The 21,038-nt window shown below is 39.5% G+C and overlaps 1 protein-coding gene across 2 annotated transcripts in view; it reads right to left on the bottom strand.

Annotated features, from left to right (window-relative positions):
• Positions 1–21,038, bottom strand: part of CRYBG3 (crystallin beta-gamma domain containing 3) — a 107,824-nt gene that overhangs the window by 59,579 nt on the left and 27,207 nt on the right. For both annotated transcript variants that reach the window (XM_081077601.1, XM_081077602.1), the window contains exons 3-6: positions 14,681–15,108; positions 2,866–9,064; positions 1,222–1,266; positions 846–961 (exon numbers count right to left, since the gene is read on the bottom strand). In XM_081077601.1, the coding sequence (XP_080933727.1) occupies positions 846–961; positions 1,222–1,266; positions 2,866–9,064; positions 14,681–15,108 (6,788 nt within the window). The remainder of the gene's footprint in view (positions 1–845; positions 962–1,221; positions 1,267–2,865; positions 9,065–14,680; positions 15,109–21,038) is intronic.

The raw sequence follows: 21,038 nt of genomic DNA, 5'->3' as shown, positions 1-21,038 counted from the left end.
TATGAGGACACACCGTAATGTTTTTATTTGACCAGAAACTGCCGTATCAAAAGCGATGTATGACATGGAGCCTTTCTGTTGTGATCACAAAATGTGGTGACTGCTGCTGCCGAGTGCCATCCAACGGAAAGGCAGGGATCTTCAATATAGGAATCGGCGCATCCAACCTTAGTAACATGTGTGGCACGTTTCAACTTCTTCGGTGCAGTCAGGTGTGAGCTACAGTTGAGAGAAGGTGTGTTTTAAAATGTGCCGTAAATCATCCTCCATCATGACAACACACCATTGTCACACATCGCTTCTGGTATGGCAATTTTTGTCAAGTGAAAACATTACGGTGTGTCCTCATCCACCTTATTCACCGGATCTGGCACCATGTGACTTCTGGCTCTTCTCCAAGTCAAAATGATTCAGGACATGGAGGCAGCCACGATGGTGCAACTAAAGAACCTCACGAAAGAGGACTTCCGGAACTGTTTCAGAGAGTGGCAAGAACGATGGGATGAGTGTGTGTGAAGCAAAGGGGAGTATTTTGAGGGGAATTAATGGAAATGTGTCTTTTACTGTAATAAATATTTTTATTCAAACATTCACCGTATTGTTTAATCACACCTTGCATATTAGGTCTTACTATTTACTGCTGACTTTAAGCACTAAAAAAAGCCTGTGTTATCTGCCCCAGTAAATAAAAAGAACAGTTAAGTTATAAATATTTCAAAATATTCTGTCAAAAACTAGAGGAAAGGGAATATGACTTTAATAAAAAAATATAAAAGCATAAATGGCAAAAAAAAGCATATTTAATTGGGGGGGGGAACGCTATAAAGTTTTAAGAGATCTCTTACCAGCCCCTTACAACTTTTATCAGGACCCCATTCGGAAAGGACCACAATGTAGCGTCAAGAATATTACAATAGACCTCTTGTTTATATTTACTTCCATGGAGATCATAGATAACCATCTGCAACATATAGAAAGTAAACACAATAACTAATTTTAAGAATGCATTTAAAATTCTAAAAACGTCCTAGAATACAGAAAATATCCTAAATATATAAAGTAAGCGTTACTTTAGATGTTAAATCCTTGAATAAAGTAATCCTTTTCTAAATCAGTTAAAAGTATTTACTTTAAACTTAAAAGTAACTGTAACTTTTAAACCTAAAAGTAACTGTAACTTTTCATGCTGTATCTTAACCTATACAAGAAATTTATGCTTACCTTCCCAGGTCTTGGGTTGCACTTCAGAGTTTGTCTGTCAACATTCTGAAATAATAAAAGTAAAAGAAGTAAGCCTTAAGGAACATTAGTTGAAAGATAACAGTTCAATTTCTTAGCAGTTACAAATCCAATATATCACATATTTACTTAGTGATGCTACCGTGTTTCCCCCAAAATAAGACCGAATCGGACCATCAGCTCTAATGCATCTTTTGGAGCAAAAATTAATATAAGACCCGGTCTTATTTTACTATAACACAAAACTCGGTTTTATAAGATAAGATATAAAATATATAAAATACATAATATAATATATAATATAAAATATAATACCGGGCCTTACATTAATTTTTGCTCTAAAAGACGAGCTGATGGTCCAGCTAGGTCTTAATTTCGAGGAAACAGGGTATGGGCAAAGTGCACCTCTAGGTACTACAAAGAATATAAGGGTCAATATAAAGAAAAATAATGTGTTGTCTCTGCTCTCAAGAAGCTTATAGCTTAGAAGGGAAAAACAGACAATTATACTCACATGACTCTTCTTCGTAAGTGGGGGACTAATTTAAACCCACAGGTAAAGTAGAAAGAAAACACCAGGTTATGGAAGTGAAGGGAAATGGCACCAACATGGACGAAAGGTGATGGCAGAGATTCAGAAGAGGCCTGTCTGAGGAAATGGTGTGGAGAAGACCTTGAAAAACAGGATTTCAACAAGGGAAAATTGTAGCAGGTTGGGATCAAAGTAGTAAAGAAAAAAATTCCAGGAAGAGAACCATCTTGAGAAAAAGTATCATAGGAAACACAGGGTGTGTAACCAGAGCATAAGGAGGCAAGTTGGACAAACAGATTTTGGGGGCCTTGTAATACAGAGAAAAGGGATTGCGATTTGGTAGGCAATGCAGAACTGTTAAAGAAACATTTCTTCAAATCCCATCATTTCTTTTAAAATGACTTGCCTTGCAAGCTACTGATTGGTATTCAAGTATTACTATTTGCTCCTAAGACTAGTCCAGGTAAAGATGCAAGTCTTGGGAATCCTAGAGAAAGTTCCATAATCTTGGGAACGCCAGAAAGTAAAGTCCCAGGTTCAATGAATATTCTACATTAGACTATTAAATATTTCTAAGTCAAAGAAAAATGTAAACTGAATTTCAAAGCATTTTCCAACTATAATGTTTTCAGCTTTTTCTCTGAATTAAGCTGTTTATTGTCTTGCTTTGCATGAACAACATGACCTACTAAAGAGAGAGGTTGCTGTCAAGCAAACAAAAGTATTTTTAAGTATTTAAAATGTTTTTATTATGAAATGTTTTCGTGAGACCCAGAAGCTCAATTGAAAGTAGTATCAATTTTCTCACACACAGTACCTTGAGAAATTCAGAATGTTGTCAGTTTGAAAACTAAATATAGCAAAGCACTGGAAAATAACTTCCTTCTCTGCCTTTAAATTGTGATCAATTTTTTCTCAATGTAACAGTTCAGCTAAAATACATGAGTTTATGATACACTTCAACCAAAGAATAAAGTAACCTCTGATATTTTCTTAAAACAATCTTTACACAACCTCAAAACATTTTCTTAATAAGCTTTTACATCACTTCATGACCCAAAATACTACTTCACTAGTTAATCAAAATAACTTACCTCTGTGAATGGGTTTAATCTCCCTGAGTTGTCTTGAGTACGGAAATATTTTGACACTGGTTCCTGCAAAGTCCCACCAAATCTGGCTCCTTTTTCTGAGGACTGGATTTTAGAAGTCTGCAAATATTGATGATAAGCACTCCTTAAAGAAGAATGTAGCTTAGAAGTAAGGTCAGATTTTTGTGGAACTGAGGCCTTTTCTGCCCACAGACCAATTTGCAGATTGGAAGTAGGAGGTTCCTTTGACTGTACACATGAATTATTAGCAATTCCAGTCCTTTCCTCATCATCATCCAGGTAAAACGTGCTGGAAGGACCTGGCAGCTTGAACATAACGGTTTCCCTCCTCCTAGCTCTCTGACTTCCTTTATGCAATGATTCTTCTTCTTCCTCCTCCTCTTCCCCTAACTCCTGCCTGTCGTCCTCATCAAAATTCATCTTCAAACGCTCTGATACCGACTGGAGAAGTGATAAAACAGAAGAGGGCTGGTTTGCGTGCTCTCTAGATTTGGTGGAGCCATGATGACCAGGTGAGACCTCGCTGGATAGAACGTCCTCCTGAGAGCTGTCATCCTCATAAATGGGAGACAAAGCTAAGGGATAAATTTTGTACCTTTTGGCCTCCACTGACAGGAACATTTCTGAACTATCGCTATCAAAGGTTTCACCTAATTTAGTATCCTTTTCAAAATGATGGACCAGGTCAGTTCTACTCTCTGACCTTTCACAAGTGAGAACAGGCATGCTGTCAGTGGATGTATCAGGAGACGAAAGGGAGTGTGTTCTCATTTCTGCAGTAGCATACTTGTCCTCGTCTTGAAGAGGTTCTTCATATAATATAGTAAAGGAAGAATTTTCTTGCTCATCCTGAGAAATGAAGGCTAAGTTAGACTGTCCTTTTTCATCGCTATAATCACCTAGATGTCTTGTTTTGTTATCTACTGCAGTAACATATGTTCTGTTGTCTAGCCTTCCCATGGTATCTGCAGGTTGAAAATATGGCATTGCTAAGGCTGGGTAGCCTTCATAATCCTTACTTAATGTAGGTGATTCACATCCCCTGAAATATGAAGCAAGTCTACTGTCACGCGCTATCAAATCTTCCTTTTCTTCAGTGGGCTTTTCCTCCATGTCTCCAATATTCCCTTTGGCATATTCTTGGGGTGCTTTTTTAGTTTCAAATATGGGAGGCATGGCCTCTGCTTGTGGAATGGGCAATTCCAGACCCATTCCATATGCTTTCTCCACATTTCCCACTGCAGACAACTTCTGGTGTTTCCTGACAGCTCCATCAGAATCTTCTGGGGATGTTCTTTCCATTTCTATCACAGAGGGCATGGACAGACTTGTTCCAGTCATCTCTTTGGCATCCCTCTTGCATGGTTTTTCCATTTCTAAGGAGGCAGGGACTGCCTTCTTGTGGGCTTCGTGTACTTCGAATGCAAAACGGACTGTTTCGGTTTTCCTAATAACCCCGTCTGCATCCGTCTGGTAACTGTTTTCCATATCCAACACAGGTCTCTCAGTCTTTTCAGTGATCCCCTCAGCATCTTTATGGTGGACATTCCCTTCTAACATAATGGACATCATCTCCGGTTTGTCCATATCTCTTTCAGTGTCCTTTGGGTAAATATTTTCCATTTCTAACTTAAAAGGTCTCACCTCAGTCTTTGCAATATCCCCTTCAGCATCCTTTTGGTAAATATCTTCTGTGTCTAACACAGCAGGTACCACTTCAGCCTTTTCAGTAATCCCCTCAGCATCTTTTTGGTAGACATCTCCCATTTCTGACAACATCGGTGCCACCCTGGTCTTGCCAACATCACCTTCAGCATGCTTTAGGTAAATATTTTCCATTTCTAATGCAGCAGGCATCACTTCAGTCTTTACACTCATCCCCTCAGCATCTTCTTGATAGGTATTTGTCACTTCTGACACAACAGGCACTATGTCAGTTTTGCCAATATCCATTTCAGTATCCCCCATCTTAGCTTTTTCTATTCTTAAAATGGCAGGCAAACCCTCCGTTTTTTCAATACACCTCTCAGCAGCCATTTGCTGTACTTCTTGAATTTTAAAATTGTCAGTTATTGGCTCAGTTCTTGCGATAGTCAATTCCTCATCCTTTTTATGTGCTCCTCCCAATTCTGACACAGGAGGGACTGCCTCATTTTTCATAATATTCAATTCAGCATCCTTTTTGTTTGTTTTTCCCATTTCTAACATGGAAGGTATGAGCTCTATTTGTCCTATATGTACGTCAGGACCCTTTCTGTGTACTTTCCCTACTTCTGACATTGCAAGTGGTGTGCTTTTATTACTGTGTCCTGGCAAGGCTTTTTCAGATACACACACAAGACTATCAGACAAACTGCTTTTGGATGTCCCAGGTCCATGGATGTCATCATTCGGAAATGGAGGCCATTTGAAATTTAATACAAGAGTTCTAGTATCCTCTGTCCCTTTTTTGTGATTATCCACACACACTATTTCCATTTTATCTTTAGAGTCCTCTTTGAGAAATAAATTTGTTTTTACCCTATCATCTAACTCTTTATGGGACACGTTTTCAGCAAGTAAAACAGTATCTGATTCCTGCAAGTTAATGCCTTCAGACTGTCCAGCTCCACTTCCAGAAAATGGGGATTCTTGGTAGGGAACAATTTCTCTTCCTTTAATTGACTCTGTATCACTAAACAAGTTACTTGCAGAGAATTGACCTAATACTTTATTTTCACTAATTTCACAGGTGCTTTGATTTACTTCCTGTTCTGACACCAAGAACTCCCTTACCATATCATGAGGCTTAACACCACCACTATTCAGAATTTTTGAAGTATTAGCCTGAAGTTCAGAATCCCGGGTATGCCGAGTATCTTCAAGAGCATCATTTGTTATATTTTCTCGGGCTAAATTAATAACCTCATTGACTAATTCCCTAGCTCGATCTTCTAACAAACAAGATACACTCATTCGTTCAGAATCAAAAAGGGGGCTCTTCTCACCAGGTGTAGGTGAAACACAGGCCTTTTCTTCCCCTTGAACTTCTGACATGTTGTCCATGTCCTCCTCTTCCAAATGGTCTGTCAGTTGGATCCCTGCTAATGTCCCTTCTGATGGGTTTTTCTCAGGGATGTCTTCCTTCAGGGTATCAGGATTCATTACGCCGTCCAGGGCTATACACGCATGGCAGGCATCAGCTGTGTGTTTGGATTTTAGTTCTTCCCTGACAGAACTAAAACTTGCACCAAACAATGTATCAGCCTTTTTAACTGAACCACTTTCGAGGTCCAAACGTTGGTCCTGCACTCCCCTCCTTGCTTCTATATGCTCAATAGATGTTTCAGAACACTGCTGCCTGGAGCTGTTAACTGACGCTGGAGCCCCAGCAACTGCTCCAGTCTCTTCTTCCCGGGGACTGTCAAACTGGGCAGCAGTTGGGAAATCCAGAGATACCTTCGCAGTATGATTCCCAAAATGTTCCTGAAATGGTGTCACTTCTGCCTCTGTTGGGACAGATGTTTCAAATTCCAAATAAGAGCTATCACGGTAGAGCGGGTTAGTTAAGGAGGCACCTTCAGGTGTGACATCTGTGGTAACTTTTATAGAACCAAAATTATTTGGGGAATCATGTGAACTTGTAACCATGCTGCCTTCTTCAGCATTACTAGAGGAAGACAAGCTATCAATACCACCACTTAGGAAAGGACTGTTCTCTTTCTTTCTGTGAGATAAGGCTTTCTTTTCTGATCTCAACACAGAAGGAACGTTAAGAAAGCTTGAATCCTCGGATGCAAAAGGCTTTTTTCCCAAACTGGTATCAGAGCCCAGGAAAGGTGAATTTATTTTTGTGCTGTCAGTTTCTTGGACTTTCGGAGAAGTATTAGTTAAGTTGAGCTCTGCCATTTCTGAGAAGCCAGAAACCTTTTCAGACCCACAAATATCTGAAGGTTGACAAATCACATAATTGTTCGCTTCACAATTCTGTGCCATTTGCCTGGTGACGTTTTCATCATGAACAGGAGGTAAAATTCCAGATGTACTACCTCTGAGTAAAGCAGGATAACCTAAGGCTTCTACCTCTGTTTCCCGTATACCTTGATATTTGGAGACAGAAGGAGGAACCTCAGCTTGGCAAGTCTCTCTAAACCCTGCATCTGAGTATTTCTCTTTAATCTCATTACGATCTGTCAATTGAAAACTTTTATCCTGTTCAACCTCTAGGGCAGTTAATTCAGATAAAACAGACTCTGCTGGCATATCTGCAATTTCAAATAGAGAAGAAACTTTATCCTGAGATACGTCTCTGGGCTCTGTTTGAGAAACAGGTATCTTGCAGAGGGCTATAGGTTTTTCTCTTCCCGGATGTGACTCAACAGGAACACTGTTCAGACCACCAACTTCAGCTTTTGATAAAAGTTCAGCGATGTTATCAGTTTTGGTTTCCAAGGAAAGGGAATCAGACTTCTCGATAGCACTCTCCCTTGCTTTAGTGTTTGAAAGCATTAACTCTGCTTTATTAGGGTCTTGAGATGATGTGGAACTGTGGTACTCAGAGAGGCTTTCAGACTCCAACCTCGAGTCCACTCCAGTTAAGTGGGTGTCATTGGCTTCAAGATCGAGTGGAAATTGGCATTTTTCACTATCAGGAAGAACTTCCTTGGATTCAAGAAGTGCAGATGCATGCTCAAGGTGAAGGCCAGCTGGAGGACTCTTCCCATCTGCAGCCTCAACATGCTTCACATTTTCTCCTTGACACTTAGTAGGCTCACAGGAAATTCCAGCAATGTTGACATCCCCAGTTTCAATGAACCCAGAAGACTCCTCCTTCTTTGAAACAGGAACATCCAACCTGCTCAGCATGCCAACTCCAGAAACAAAGGTAGGAGATGAAGCATCGAAATTCGATTTTGTGTAGTTCAGGGTAAGAGACTTTCTGGTATCGGGTGATACTTTGGTTCGTTGAGGACTCTCAGAGTCAAGAAGAGATTCTGAAATGTTATTTTCGTGAAGGTCAAAAGTCAGTTCAGGGGTTATGTGGTTTTCTAAGCATGCCACAACTACTGATTCACCTACGCATTTTACAGCGGCGGGGTCCTTTTGACTTATTTTGGAAGTGGGAGGCATTTTGCCAGGTGGCCCCAAATCAAGCTTTTGGGCTTCCGTTATAAACAACTGGTCAGTATCTTTGGGTAGTGACTCAATTCTACCATCTGGAGCTTTTACATGACTTGAAGTTGTGAGTTCACCAACTGAGACACTGTCTGTTTCTTGCCTGATTTCTGTACCAGCCACATTTTCCTGAGCATCTGGGGCAGACAACCTATTACTTTCATTTACAAGTTCCGTGTCTGTCACAGCAAGTCTCTGAAGAGCAGTGCTGCCGGTGTGATTGGCAGCCTGCTGTGATGAGTTATCTATGGTTTGCTTGTCAGGATGCTTACTCTCTGGCAACTGCAGATCCTCATGTCTAATTGATTTATTTGGACTTGGCACATCTGCATTTTCCTGTTTGGTAGTGTCACTTCCATCAGATTTACTACAAGAGATGTCAGAAGCATCAGGGCTCTGAGGTTCCACAGGCTCTTCTCGTGGCACTGGCATCTCATCACTCACCACAGAGCTGCTCTCTTTTAGCGTGGTTTCTGTTGTAGTTACCCTCTGAAAGTCTGGATGGCAAGGAACGCTGCTACTGTTACTCCCTGTGAATAACCCTGAACGTACCAAATTTCTGTCAGTCTGAGAAACTGGTACACAACTTAAATGGGGCTGTGCGTCATATTGTCCAACAGCAGAGCTGGAGTTAGTCACAGAAAGGGATGACCTACTTCTCTCAGGTCCCCTAGGATCATTTTTATTCAAAACATCCTTAAAAGAGGCAATATTTGGCACTTCTGGATTGTTTGTCAGATGGCTTTCTGTGTTGAGATTTATTGAGTCTTCTAATGGGCCTCCCAGCGTATGTCCTTTCATAGATACATCTGTGCCAGATGATGACAAAGACGGCAGCGTCACAGCCTCCATCTCATTCCCAGGGACAATGTGTGTGCTTATACTAGAGTCAGAGGTTTCATTTTCTCTGTCCAAGGGAGTCACAGTTTCTAACATGGTCTGCTGTTTCAAATATTTCCTAATTTGTCTGGGGCCTCGGTATGTTGCATACGTTACTGAAGGCCTCTCTGGTTTACCATCCATTTGTCTGTAAAAAGAAACAGCATGGGAGTATCAGGAACTATAATTAGTAACACTTAACAGTAATCCCAGAAACTGTGGTGAAGTGTATCTCTTAATAGGAATGGATTTTAACTTTTCTATGTAAAGAAAAACTATAAAACCAGCACACTATTTTTTTTCCAAATCATAATAAAGCTTTGACAGTAGATTCCCATGATATATATAAATTTTTGCAAATATAAGAATTATACAATTTTTTAAAAAGAATTTCAACCCAACAGTGAACTGCTTCCTATATAAATTACACCAGAAGCATGAGTTAATGTATAGAAAACAATCTAAAAAAATGTTTCCCCACAGGTATACTTAAACGCTTTATAGATATTAAATAGGAAATCTGCACAGTCGACTATACATAAAAACAATTACAAAGCTGTTTATTATTTTTAATTAAGTGAAGATGAAATAACTTACAATGCCTTTTGATGAGGATTTCTTTTAAACATACTTCAAAATACAGATAACTTGTCTAAATTTTCAAAACTGTGTTAGTCATGATAAAAGTGATCAAAAACATATTTGACACTATAGCAATGGAGAGCATTATAAAGCACAGTTTATTTTATTAACTTGTCTAAATTAAACTATTAACTCTTTTTTTAATACACCCTGATTATTAAAAAAAACTATGAAGAAAAAAATTAGGGGCATTTTTACATGACAAAGACAATGCAAAACCTTCAGTTAATTCACTCTTTCTTAAAATAATTGAAATTTTTATGTGAAACTAAAATCCAGTATAATTTCAACAGTACAGACTCTTAATTTTAAATAACATTTTATATTTGAAATATTCTCATGATCTCAATAAAACAATTAAATCTACCCTTGCTTGCAATAAATTCGTATCACAGAACCAAAGGAACAACTTTGATACTAAAAATGTAGATTCTCAAAATTATTAATAAATATCTTCTCCAGGTATATTATTTAAATAATATCTAAATATCGGTTACAAGCAGTCCTTAACCATACCATCAAAATAAACTATTAACCAAAATGGTATTCAACTTTCATATGATAATTCCTTAACAAATTGACAATCGACAACAGGAAGTTACTGAAACTGTAATTCAAAACATGACAATCTGTAAGATTTCTAAAGCTGGGTTGGAAGAAACCTGTTATTTCAGTCAAACTGGGAATCCAGTGGTCTTTTCCTTTCCTCTTAAGAATCACTTTTCTCAGTTGTAAAACAAAAGATCTAAAGATTGCAGTAGTTGTGGCCGCTGGATGAATTTCTTCCCGTGGAATTTTCCAATATAACCAAGTGCTCTTGGGTCCCACTGACAGTGTCTACCCTTGAAATTGGACTTTGGAGGAGTTCGAAACTTCTTGTATAGTGTCTACCAGCTGTTCTTATTGCTATTAATTCCTATTATCTATTGTTATTAACTGTGCGATTTGGGGGATGTTACTTAACTTTCTGAGCTTTGTTTCCTTATTTGAAAAGAAATATAGATGAAAACAAAACAACAAAAAAAAAGAAATCACCTTTCTTGGTTGAGGTGGTTCTGGTGAATTTCCTTAATTATCCTATTAACAACGAGGACTTTAATAACGAGAATTAAGAGTCATAATGTCCTCTTCCATTTCCCTCTCTCTAGTACCCAAAGAAATAAACCTGACTGACGAGAAAATTCTGAGATGTTATAAATTAAAATTACAGTGGCCAGAGAGTGAAAGAAAGAGAGAATAGACAGCCTGTTAATAGCTGTGGAGCAGCTCTAACAAATGGCTGCTCACATTCCTGTAATTCCTGTATATCTGCTGGAACTTCAGATTAATTTCCAGGTGGCTATTTCTGCAGATTATTTTAGCCAGACACCATCGAACTCCAGGAAGCCTCCGCTTTTTGCTTACACGTGGGCTTTTCAGACTGCTGCCCACAGACAATCCATAGGAGTATACATTTCTTTGCAGGCTCTGCACCTCTCCCTGAACTGGCCCTGCTTCACTTTCTCCCACTCCTTTGCCTATAGGGAAATGTTATATCTTTCAGATGGTGTACATCTTTCTTCCCTCTTCCCCCTACTTGACGTATAAAAATGCTTACGAAGGCCGAGAGGATGGACATGTTATCTTTTCTACCGAGCCATGCTGCCAGTGATTTAGACTCCGTGCCCCAAGACCGGTCGTCTTTTTTTGCTAGCAATGGCCTAACAAACCTTTTCGTTTAAAAAGACTCATGAGAGTTAAATTTTATTTTTGTTTAATATGACCTATTAATCTAAACCAAAGGAGAAAAAGCACAAGCTTTCTGTTCTACCCAATTCCCATATAACAGCCTCAAAATCCCTACCATTGTAAATTACTTCGGATCCAAAGTCACTGTGGAGAGGCTGTTAGAAGATTGCTGGGCCCCACGCCCACGGATGCTGATTCAGTGGGTCTGAATCAGGTAATTTCCATTTCTAATGACTCTCAGGTGATGCTGTGCTGCTGCCCCAAGGGCCACACTTTGAATAGCACTGCTTTAGACAATCCTTTATTGAGGATGTACCCCAATTTAATCTTTTTTTTTTTGCTGTTCGACGTTTGTTCCCAATTATATATTTCTATAAATAATGTTTCAATAAACACTTTTGTACATTACTAGAAATAATCTACAAGCTTTTTAAGGTTCTTGATATTGTCCTAAAAATGTGTCCTCCACTCCTAACACTAGTACATCAGAGCATTAGCCATTTTCAACATGACTCATAGAGTATTATCATTTATTATTAGTTATCAATTTAATAGTTTGTATTGTCTTGATTTCTAGTGAGAACAAACCTTTTTCCTACTTATTACCAGTTTATATTTCTTTTACTTGAATGATTTGTTTAAATTGTTTGTCCATTTTTTTCTATTGGTAAGTTAGTGTCTAAAATGCTAATCAGTTAAAGCACACTCAGACATTTTTCATATATAATTTTCTCATAGCCAATTTAATGTATGTTGTTTGATATAAGTGAGTTTGAAAATTGGAAGTAATCCAACCTACTGATCTGCGATTCCTGATACCTTTATTGCTATCATGCTTAGAAAACTATTTCTCCCCAAAATAAAATAATTCACATTTTTTAATTCTGTATGTTTTAACACATCTGTTACTCCTTTTCAACTAGTTTTAATATAAAAATGAGATAAGTATCTAGCTTTGATTTTTTTCCTTGAAATTGTTTACCAATTTCCCCAATTCCTTCTACTGTAAAAGGATATAATATCGCCATATTCAAGGGTTCAAAACACAAATATACAAGGGTTTATTTCCAGACTGTCTATTCTGTTCCATTTAAATGGCTAGCAAATATTATTACACCAGTATGACATGCTTTCAACTAATGTAGCTTTATTAGTACATTTTAACATCTGGTAGGGCAAGCCCTCCCCACCATACCACTTTTGACAGGCAAATACAAACCTATCTGGGTGTCTCAGTTCTCTATAACTATAAGATGGCTCTGTGGCTACCTCATAAGCTTGCTACAAGGAATTAACTGAAAGCACATACATGAACACACGCTGAAACTACAAAGAACTACATAGTTCTAAGATGTCACCTATATCTGACTATACTATTATTATGACCTCTTCAAATAATAAAAATAATTCACAGGTAGAGGTTAAACTAAAATCAATAAAACAGATCCTTTCCGGTTATGAATAAATACTTTTGTTACACAAAAGGTCTAATGGACTCAACATTGTTGTAAACATTTTGGGGCGTAGAAAATATTCCTTCTACTGCAAATTGGTGTAACCACTATGGAGAACAGTATGGAGGTTCCTCAAAAAAATTGAAAAATAGTACTACCACATGACCCAGAAATCCCACTTCCGGGTATTTATCTGAAGAAATCCAAAACACGAATTTGAAAAGATAAAATACCTACGAGGTTGGACAATTAAGTTCACAAACTTGTTGCGATGATGTCGCTAACCTTTTTTGGTATCAGAGGGATCACTCACTATGAATTTGTACCAACTGGACAAACAGTTAACCAAGTTTACTATTTGCAAGTGCTGAATGGGTGCGTGAAAAAGTTAGACGACCTGAACTTTTTTCCAACAATTCATGGCTCCTACATCATAACAATGCACCAGCTCACATGGCACTGCCTGTGAGAGTTTTTAGCCAGTAAACAAATAACTGTATTGGAACACCCTCCCTACTCACCTGACTGGGCCCCCAATGACTTCTTTCTTTACCCGAAGATAAAGGAAATATTGAAAGGAAGACATTTTGATGACATTCAGGACACCAAGAGTGATGTGACAACAGTGCCATTCCAGAAAAAAAGAGTTCCAAAATTGCTTTGAAGGGTGGACCTACGCATCAGTGCGTAGCTCCCCAAGGGGAGTACTTTGAAGGTGACCATAATGATATTTAGCAATGAGGTTAATGTAGCACTTCTTCTAGCATGAGTTTGTGACCTTAATTGTCTGACCTCATGTGCATCCCTATGTTCAATGAAACATTATTTACAACAGCCAAGATATGAAAGCAACCTAGATAACTGGATAAAGAAGATGTGGTACCTATATATAATGGAGTATTATTCTTCCTTAAAAAAGAATGAAATCTTACCATTTGCAACAACATGGATGGTCCTAGAGGGTATTTTGCTAAGTGAAATAAGTCAGACAGAAAAAGACAAATACCCTATGATTTCACTGATATGTGGAATCTAAAAAACAAAATAAACGAACAAATAAAACAGAAACAAACTCACAGCTACAGAGAACAAGCTGATGATGGTTACAACATGGGTGGGGGATTGGAGGGGTGGGTGAAAAAAGTGAAGGGATTAAGAGGTACAAATAGGCATTTACAAATTAGTCATGGGAAAATAAAGTACAGCACAGGAAATATAGTCAATAATATTATAATAACTATGTATGGTGTCAAGTGGATACTAGATTTATCAGGGATCACTTTGTAAGTTATATGAACATCTAACCACTATGTTGTACACCTGAAACTAATATTTAATGTCAACTATAATTGAAAAAGAAATATTCCTTTTAGCTCATCTGAGTAAAGGAAAAATAAGTTAGTGGTTATTTGCTAATCAAAGGAAAAAGGGTGATGAAATGCTCCTTAAATTTGTGCAAGACGTCAGGTTCTTACAGCTGTGAAAAAGATTCATAAGGCTAGTTTTATAAATAGAGTCAATTTAATTTCTTTTCTTAACCTCTACAATTACATTCCATAAAGAAAAGATAGTGACATAATATGAATACAAACCTTAGGACCATTTTTGTTCCCAAAATTAAGACACTGAACACATTACCTGACCTAATACAGGAAAATTCAAACAGAAAATACTCATTCAAGGAAGTCTTAAATTAGAAATAAATCTTGTCTTGTACTACGACAAAGCCCCCTAAAAGGTATTAGTATCACCCCCAACAATAGCTCAAAAGGCCCTAGATTACATGTATTGTACACAGAATCATACAATTTTTTTTTACCTGGTTGCAGGAACATTACAGAATACTTTTCCCAATCCCTTTAAAGAATAGGAGTGTAACTAAGGATCAAAAGCTAGGTCCAAAAGCTCAAATTTTTGCCTCAAGTAAATGTTAAACTTACTTTATCAAGTCACTGGTTTCCTGTTCACTGTCTTGTGTTGTATCCAAAGAAAAGGCATCTGAGAGTTCAGTGGAACTGGATTCCTGTTCTTCTGCTGGAAGTGCCTGGGTTCCCAGGGAGCCGCTGGAAATCGCCCTCTTCTTTTTGACCCCTTCCTCATGACGGTCACTGGGATTTCGTACACCTTTCTCAGTTTTGTCATGGTCATCTTTTAAAGAAGGTTGCTTGGCTTCACCAAGAGATGATTTTCCTGAGATATTGAATAAGTTACCAAGAAACTGAAAAAAGCTTTCTTTTGGCTGTCGATCACTTTCTATTTTGCTATCTGAAGTGGAACCAGAAAGGTCATTTGGCTTTTTGGAATCTTCCTGCACTGGAAGAGTGATTAGCTTCTCAGCATGATTCCTTTTGTCTTCACTTTGGGGAATCTTTGAAAACAAAATAAAGAATAACAAGCATCACCATTTAAGAATAAGACTGGATGGCTTCTGTTCCCTTGGGCAGTTTACTGGAGGGACTAGTCAGCAAACTTGAACAAAGCTATATAGTAAATGTTACAAGCAGAAAGGTACTGCACACGTGGGAATCCAGAACAGGGGTAACTAGTTCAGATGTGGTGCGGTGAGAACAGAGAAGTGCCCTCGGAAGAGACCTAAACAATGACTATGTGATGCTCCTCTACCTTCTTCCCCCTCTCCGCTCTCTCCCCCACCCCTTTCCCTCCTCCTCCTGCCCTTCTCAGTATTTAACGGTAGCAACTTCTAAGGAGTTTAGTTTACAAAACTAGGATAGGTTACAAAATGAGAAGAGTGAGAGGTAAGTATGGAGAAACAAGTAAAAGAACAGATCGTGACCAACCTTAGGTGTATTTAAATTTGTCCTTTATTATTGCAGAGCTAATGGACCGTATTTGCAAACATTTGGCATATTAGACAAATAACACCTAAACAGACTTCATCATTTCGGCATTGCCTTAACCCATAAAGTTGCCACAGTTATGCAAAACTGTCCCTCTTAAGGAAAGACAGCAACATGGTGCATCACTTGAGAGGAAAAGCCCACTCTGAATTCTTCACGGTAACAGAGTTCTGATATGTGCATTACTGCAAAGCGTGCATAGCCCCGGGAATTCCTGCACACGGTAAGCACTTGCAGAGGTGCCTTTTAAATAGTAGTAAATCAAACCCACCCATGTACATTCTGTGTGAGGAAAGACTGACCTGCTATATCAAAGAGCATGCTGGCAACTCCACCCCCGCTCTTCCCTAAAGCTTCATTAGCTGAGGCCAGCATGCCAACTCTCCCTGCCTTCCAAACATGCTCACTCACCTACTTGTAAAAGGAATGTGCGCCTGACTTTATCTGTCAGATGTTATGCTCACCGGTCGGTGCTCACAGAAGGAAAGCTCAAGTGTGAGTCAGAAAAAGATCAGGACACCGAGATTAAACCACCTTAGGGCGCTGCAGGTTCACATGACAACATTTTGTAAGAAGCTGATCTTTAAAAAGGCAGGAGCATCACAATTAGACTGTCATTTGTTCACCTCGTTCCATGTTTTCATCCAAATGCAAAACAGTTTAAAGCAGTGTTCCATTAACCACTAATAAAATTTAGCATATGAAAAGTTGAGAAAAATGTTTAGAATCCATTAGCCCAGGAAATTTATTTTAAACCAACAGCATTTAAAGTTTGTTCCCACCTTAGGTTATCAGATGGTATTTTTAAGTAAACACAGAGCATTTTTTTTATGTGTTAGGGCCTTAATATAACCTATGAGTCTCTGCATTTAGAATATCACCAGCCCTCTAACGTCACTCAAAGTCTCATCTTTTACTGGTTTCAACTATACCTTGATCTCACTCACCTCCATCTCATTCGGCCAACCTTTTGCTCATTATGGGAGCTGCACCCTCTCCTCGTATAAATCGCATAAATGGCCTCTGTTTGGCAGTGCAAGATATGCTAGGTGACATTTTGAAAATGCTCATGTGTGTGAAAGACACACATTTTTTTCCCTTACTGCATTTAATATGATGTAATTTCCAACCACAATATTCCTTTCTGAGTCAAAATGAACAGTGTTACTGTAACATGAATAGAACTGTGACTTGTTTCTATAACTAGTATGAATGACAACTCATGTTGGGTAGCTACTTATTATAATACCATAAACATTCTTAAAAAGCTTTAGAGATTCACAAACAGTCTTATAAAACTGGAGCAATGGATTTAAAAAGGGAAAATTAGGAGAACAAGGAAATTACGAGAACATTTTGACTATCAATAAAATCTCAAGACAAGTAATTTCTGTCAAAAATGGTATTTATTTCACTGCATTAGTTTTTACTTGACAATTCCTTTCAAAGTATAATAGACTGGTTTCTAAATAAGGAAGCTACATTTTGCTAAACTAATGAAAGCCTTCACATTTAACCTTTTTAGAGTTTTACATACACATATGTATACACATATATACCTTTTAAATCACTGGTTTCTCATTCCCCTCACATTTTCAGCTGCTTTGCTTTTCTAGAATTCCAATATCCTCAGTTTACTCAAGAGCATAGTTTTCAGTTTCCTAAAATGTCTTAATTTTTCCCTAAATGATCTTATGGGAAATTTGTATCATTAAAATACCCTCAACCAGAAAAAAGTATCTGAATTTAGAAACAAAAACTAGCAGAAAAGAACAATGATATTCAAAGTAAATACAATAAATTATGTGCTGATATAATTTAAACGTTAAGTTTGATCTAAGAAAGCTGTTCTTTGCCTTCAGCTTAGACAACCAAGTCCGGCCGGCCTGTCACAAACCAGCGCCAATGTCACCAAGAGGACCGTCTGCCACTCGTTCCAATAAGTGAGTCAAATGAGCATACTCAGGATTCAAGCAAACATTAAGAAAACATCGATTCCAGTTGTTCTCCACGATGTTGGTACTCTGCAAATAACCTAGTAAGGCTACTCATGGAAGCATGTGCATCTTACGGATTTAAATTTTTTCCCTTCATACTCAATATGTTGTAATGCAGTACTCTTAGATCCAAATTCATCCATCTGTTTTCTGTTTGTTTGTTTGTTTGTTTTTTGCTATATGCCCAATAGAGGGAAATACAGGAAAGCATCAGATACACTGACTAACAAGAAAGCTACGGCTTCAAGGTCATGGGCCAGTGAGATACTGGTTGTATTGCTGTGTGGGGCTAACAAGAGACATGTGCACAAGTAACTTGACTGGGGATGGGGAGTAGCCCCTGCCGAGAGAAGGTAACATCTGAGGATTAGAAGAGCATTGTAGACACAATCATAGCATGTACAAAAACACAGCAGTGTGAAATGTGTTTATTGGGCATGGATATGGCTGAAGACGACTGAGGCACAGGGCATAGAGAATGAGGTTGATAAGACGATCAGTTAGAAGTTGGGGATGAGCAATAACATAGTCATACAAGACTATGACTGTTCTAAATTGGGCGTCTATTTGAGTATGGAAGCCAAAACTGGACATGGAAAACAGAAAATCAGTGAGATTGGGCCCTTTGTGGAGATGGAGTTCGGGGAGGGCAACAAACTATTTAGATGTCAAATATGTTGAATTTTGGGTCCCCTGGGGAATACACACGTTGAGATACCTGGCAAGCAGTCAGAAACACAGTTAAAGAATGCAATTTGGCAATACACAGTGTGTGCAGGGGCAAAAGGGGCAACAGCCAAAGAGCCCTAGAGCAGAAAGATTAAAAGGCAGGCACGAAGAAGAAAACAGTGACAGAGACAGAGAAGGCCACTATCAGACCAGGTCATCCACTTGGAATACTAGTCTCCAAAGGCAAAAGGCAAAAGAACATTTCCAAAAGCAAAAGGGAGTCAATGCCAAACGTCACTGTGAGGACAAGAAAGGTGGTCACTGGTCTTCAAAAGCATCAGGCATATACTCCTTCGGGGGAACCATGCATTCACTCTTCTCTCTGCTTAGAATGTTCTTCCCAGACAGCTATATGACTCGCTTCCTCTCAGCTCCTTCAGACCTTTACTTAAAGGCTCTCTTCATTGGAAGGTTCCCCAGTCACCCTATCTAAAAGAATAAACTCCTCCATTCTGAAATGGCTTATATCCTTTCTCTGCTTTTTCTTCTTTGTACTTTTCAGAATCTCTCTCTCTCACGCACACACACAATTATTTACTATCTGTTTCTTCCTCAAGAAAGTAAAAGCCACAAAAGCAAGGATTTTTGTCTGTTTTATCCATTGCCGTATTTCTAGCACCTTGAAAAGAACCTGACAATAAGAGCCAAAAATAGTCAAATGTTTGTTGGATTAATAAACGAAGGAAGGAGTACAGAGAAGCCCTAGGAATGCAAGAAAAACAGTCATACTAGCTTGGGAATTTGTGAGGCGGCCCCCAAACTCAAGGTGCTAAGTAGGGAGCAAGGAATCAGGAACAGTCCGCAAATAGAGGGGAACATTTTTGAGAGATTTTTTTAATTAGAAAAAAAGACATACGATGACAGCTTACGGTCAAAGACAGAAGAAAGGGCCTTTTGTTCCTGTTTTGTGGATCAGCTCTACACATGTTAGAAAGGGAGACTGCCGTACAAGAAAAGGATGACAGGTTCCAGAAAGAAGAGCAGAAGGTGATGAGATAGAGACAAATATAGTTTTGAATCCTTCTAATAAAGGGAACGTACTGGCCTTGGAGAGGAGTAGGGACATTTCCTCTTCCAAGTCAAGTGGCAAGGTAGGGCCTGAAGCCTGAGTGATTCTGCAAGTGATGAAGACAACGGGGAAGGTCTGACAAGTGGCCCTGACCTCAGTCAAGTGGGAGGAGAGATGAGAATCTAAAGGAGGGGTGCAGAGGTGGGGCTGGACCTGGGCTCCCCAAGCACAGAGCCTTGGAAGAGGATTTCTGGGAAACACAGCAATAGGCTGAAACTGGGTATACCAAGCCGCGGTGAGGGTCCACGCAAACTTGAAAACATTCACGCACTCACTAAACAACGAATAGCAAGACACTAGGTGCTTGGACGCAACAGTGAAAAAATACACCCAGAGCCCTGCTTTCACGAAGCCTACGTTCTAGTGACCTAAGAACTAATTTGTAGGTCTAACTGGCCTTAGTTTGTCATCCACTCGTCTGTAGCAGGTGGCAGGTGCTGTCTCAAGATGGGGACTGGCACAGGGAACAAAGTCAAGAAGGTCAAGGGGCAAAGACTGTTGTTAAACAAAGACTATTGAGGGGAAAGTAGGGAAGGGCCAGGCGACTCCTCAAGCACTTGCCTTGGTCATCTTTTTACCTCAGGCTCCACCCTCTGCCGTCACTGTACGCAGTGAGGCTGACCCTTCAGAACACCCTGGTCCCCCAATTCCTTAGCCCCGTCAACTACAACGACCTCGCTTCCACTCTGCCTGCCCCTCGGGCTAACCCTGGGCTGATCGGCCCGCAACCACCCCACCTGTGAACCTCAAACTCAGGTTTCCCGAGGGCTCCCAACCTCTCATCTTTCCAGCTCTCTTACCCCACTGTCCCCGCCCTGTGTTCTCCGGCCTCTTTACAGCTCCTGTCCTCTCTTATTCTGTCCCTTTCAGTTCCCACAGATGTTCTTTTCACGACCAAACTCCCCACCCAGAAAAATTCCAGGTTTATCTTTTCCACGTAAATGAGTCTTGCTTTAAAAGCCCACAAGGATATGCACAGCTATATGCAGATTCAGACTCATGACAATTCACCATTTACTGCTTTTATAGGAAATCGGTCTGCAACTTTCCCCCCTTTTCCACAGCTATTTCAAACCTTTCCCACATCCCTTAGGCTACCTACCCCCCACCCCCACTGTCTCACACCCTCTCTCAGTAGAGGACCCGACCTTTTATGTCATGGCGACGCTCCTTCAGTTCCTGACTCCACTTCTCTTCTACCCGCGTGACAGCAGTGCCGTCTGTCCCACGGTACCTCCTTCACTCACCCTCACAATGAAGAGTGGAAGGACTCCTCCTCGCAAGGCTAATTCCTCCACGAGGCTACCACTCTGTAATCCTTCATGTCTCATCAGGAACCTCAGTTGCACATCTGCTCCTTCTGTATGCCCACCATTCAACACAGAAAAGTCAAGAACCGTATGACTTCACTCCTACGTGGCATATAAAACTAAAAGCAACAAAAGAAGACAAACACACACCCAATAGATGTAACTTAAACTGTATGTCCAGGGGCAGCGCCTATCTTTTTACTACCAAGCTCCTTAAACAGGAGTTACTAAATCTCACCATCTTCTTTCCCTTTCCTCCCAATCGCTCCTTAAGCCCCTGCAATCTGGCTTCCTCCCCAATCAGGCTCTAACCACAATTGCTCAGAGGCACTGTC

Source organism: Rhinolophus hipposideros, assembly GCF_964194185.1.
Source record: "Rhinolophus hipposideros genome assembly, chromosome: 2".
Classification (NCBI taxonomy): Eukaryota; Metazoa; Chordata; class Mammalia; order Chiroptera; family Rhinolophidae; genus Rhinolophus; species Rhinolophus hipposideros.
Note: the sequence above shows the minus strand (reverse complement) of the source record. Positions and strands in the feature narration are given on the sequence as shown.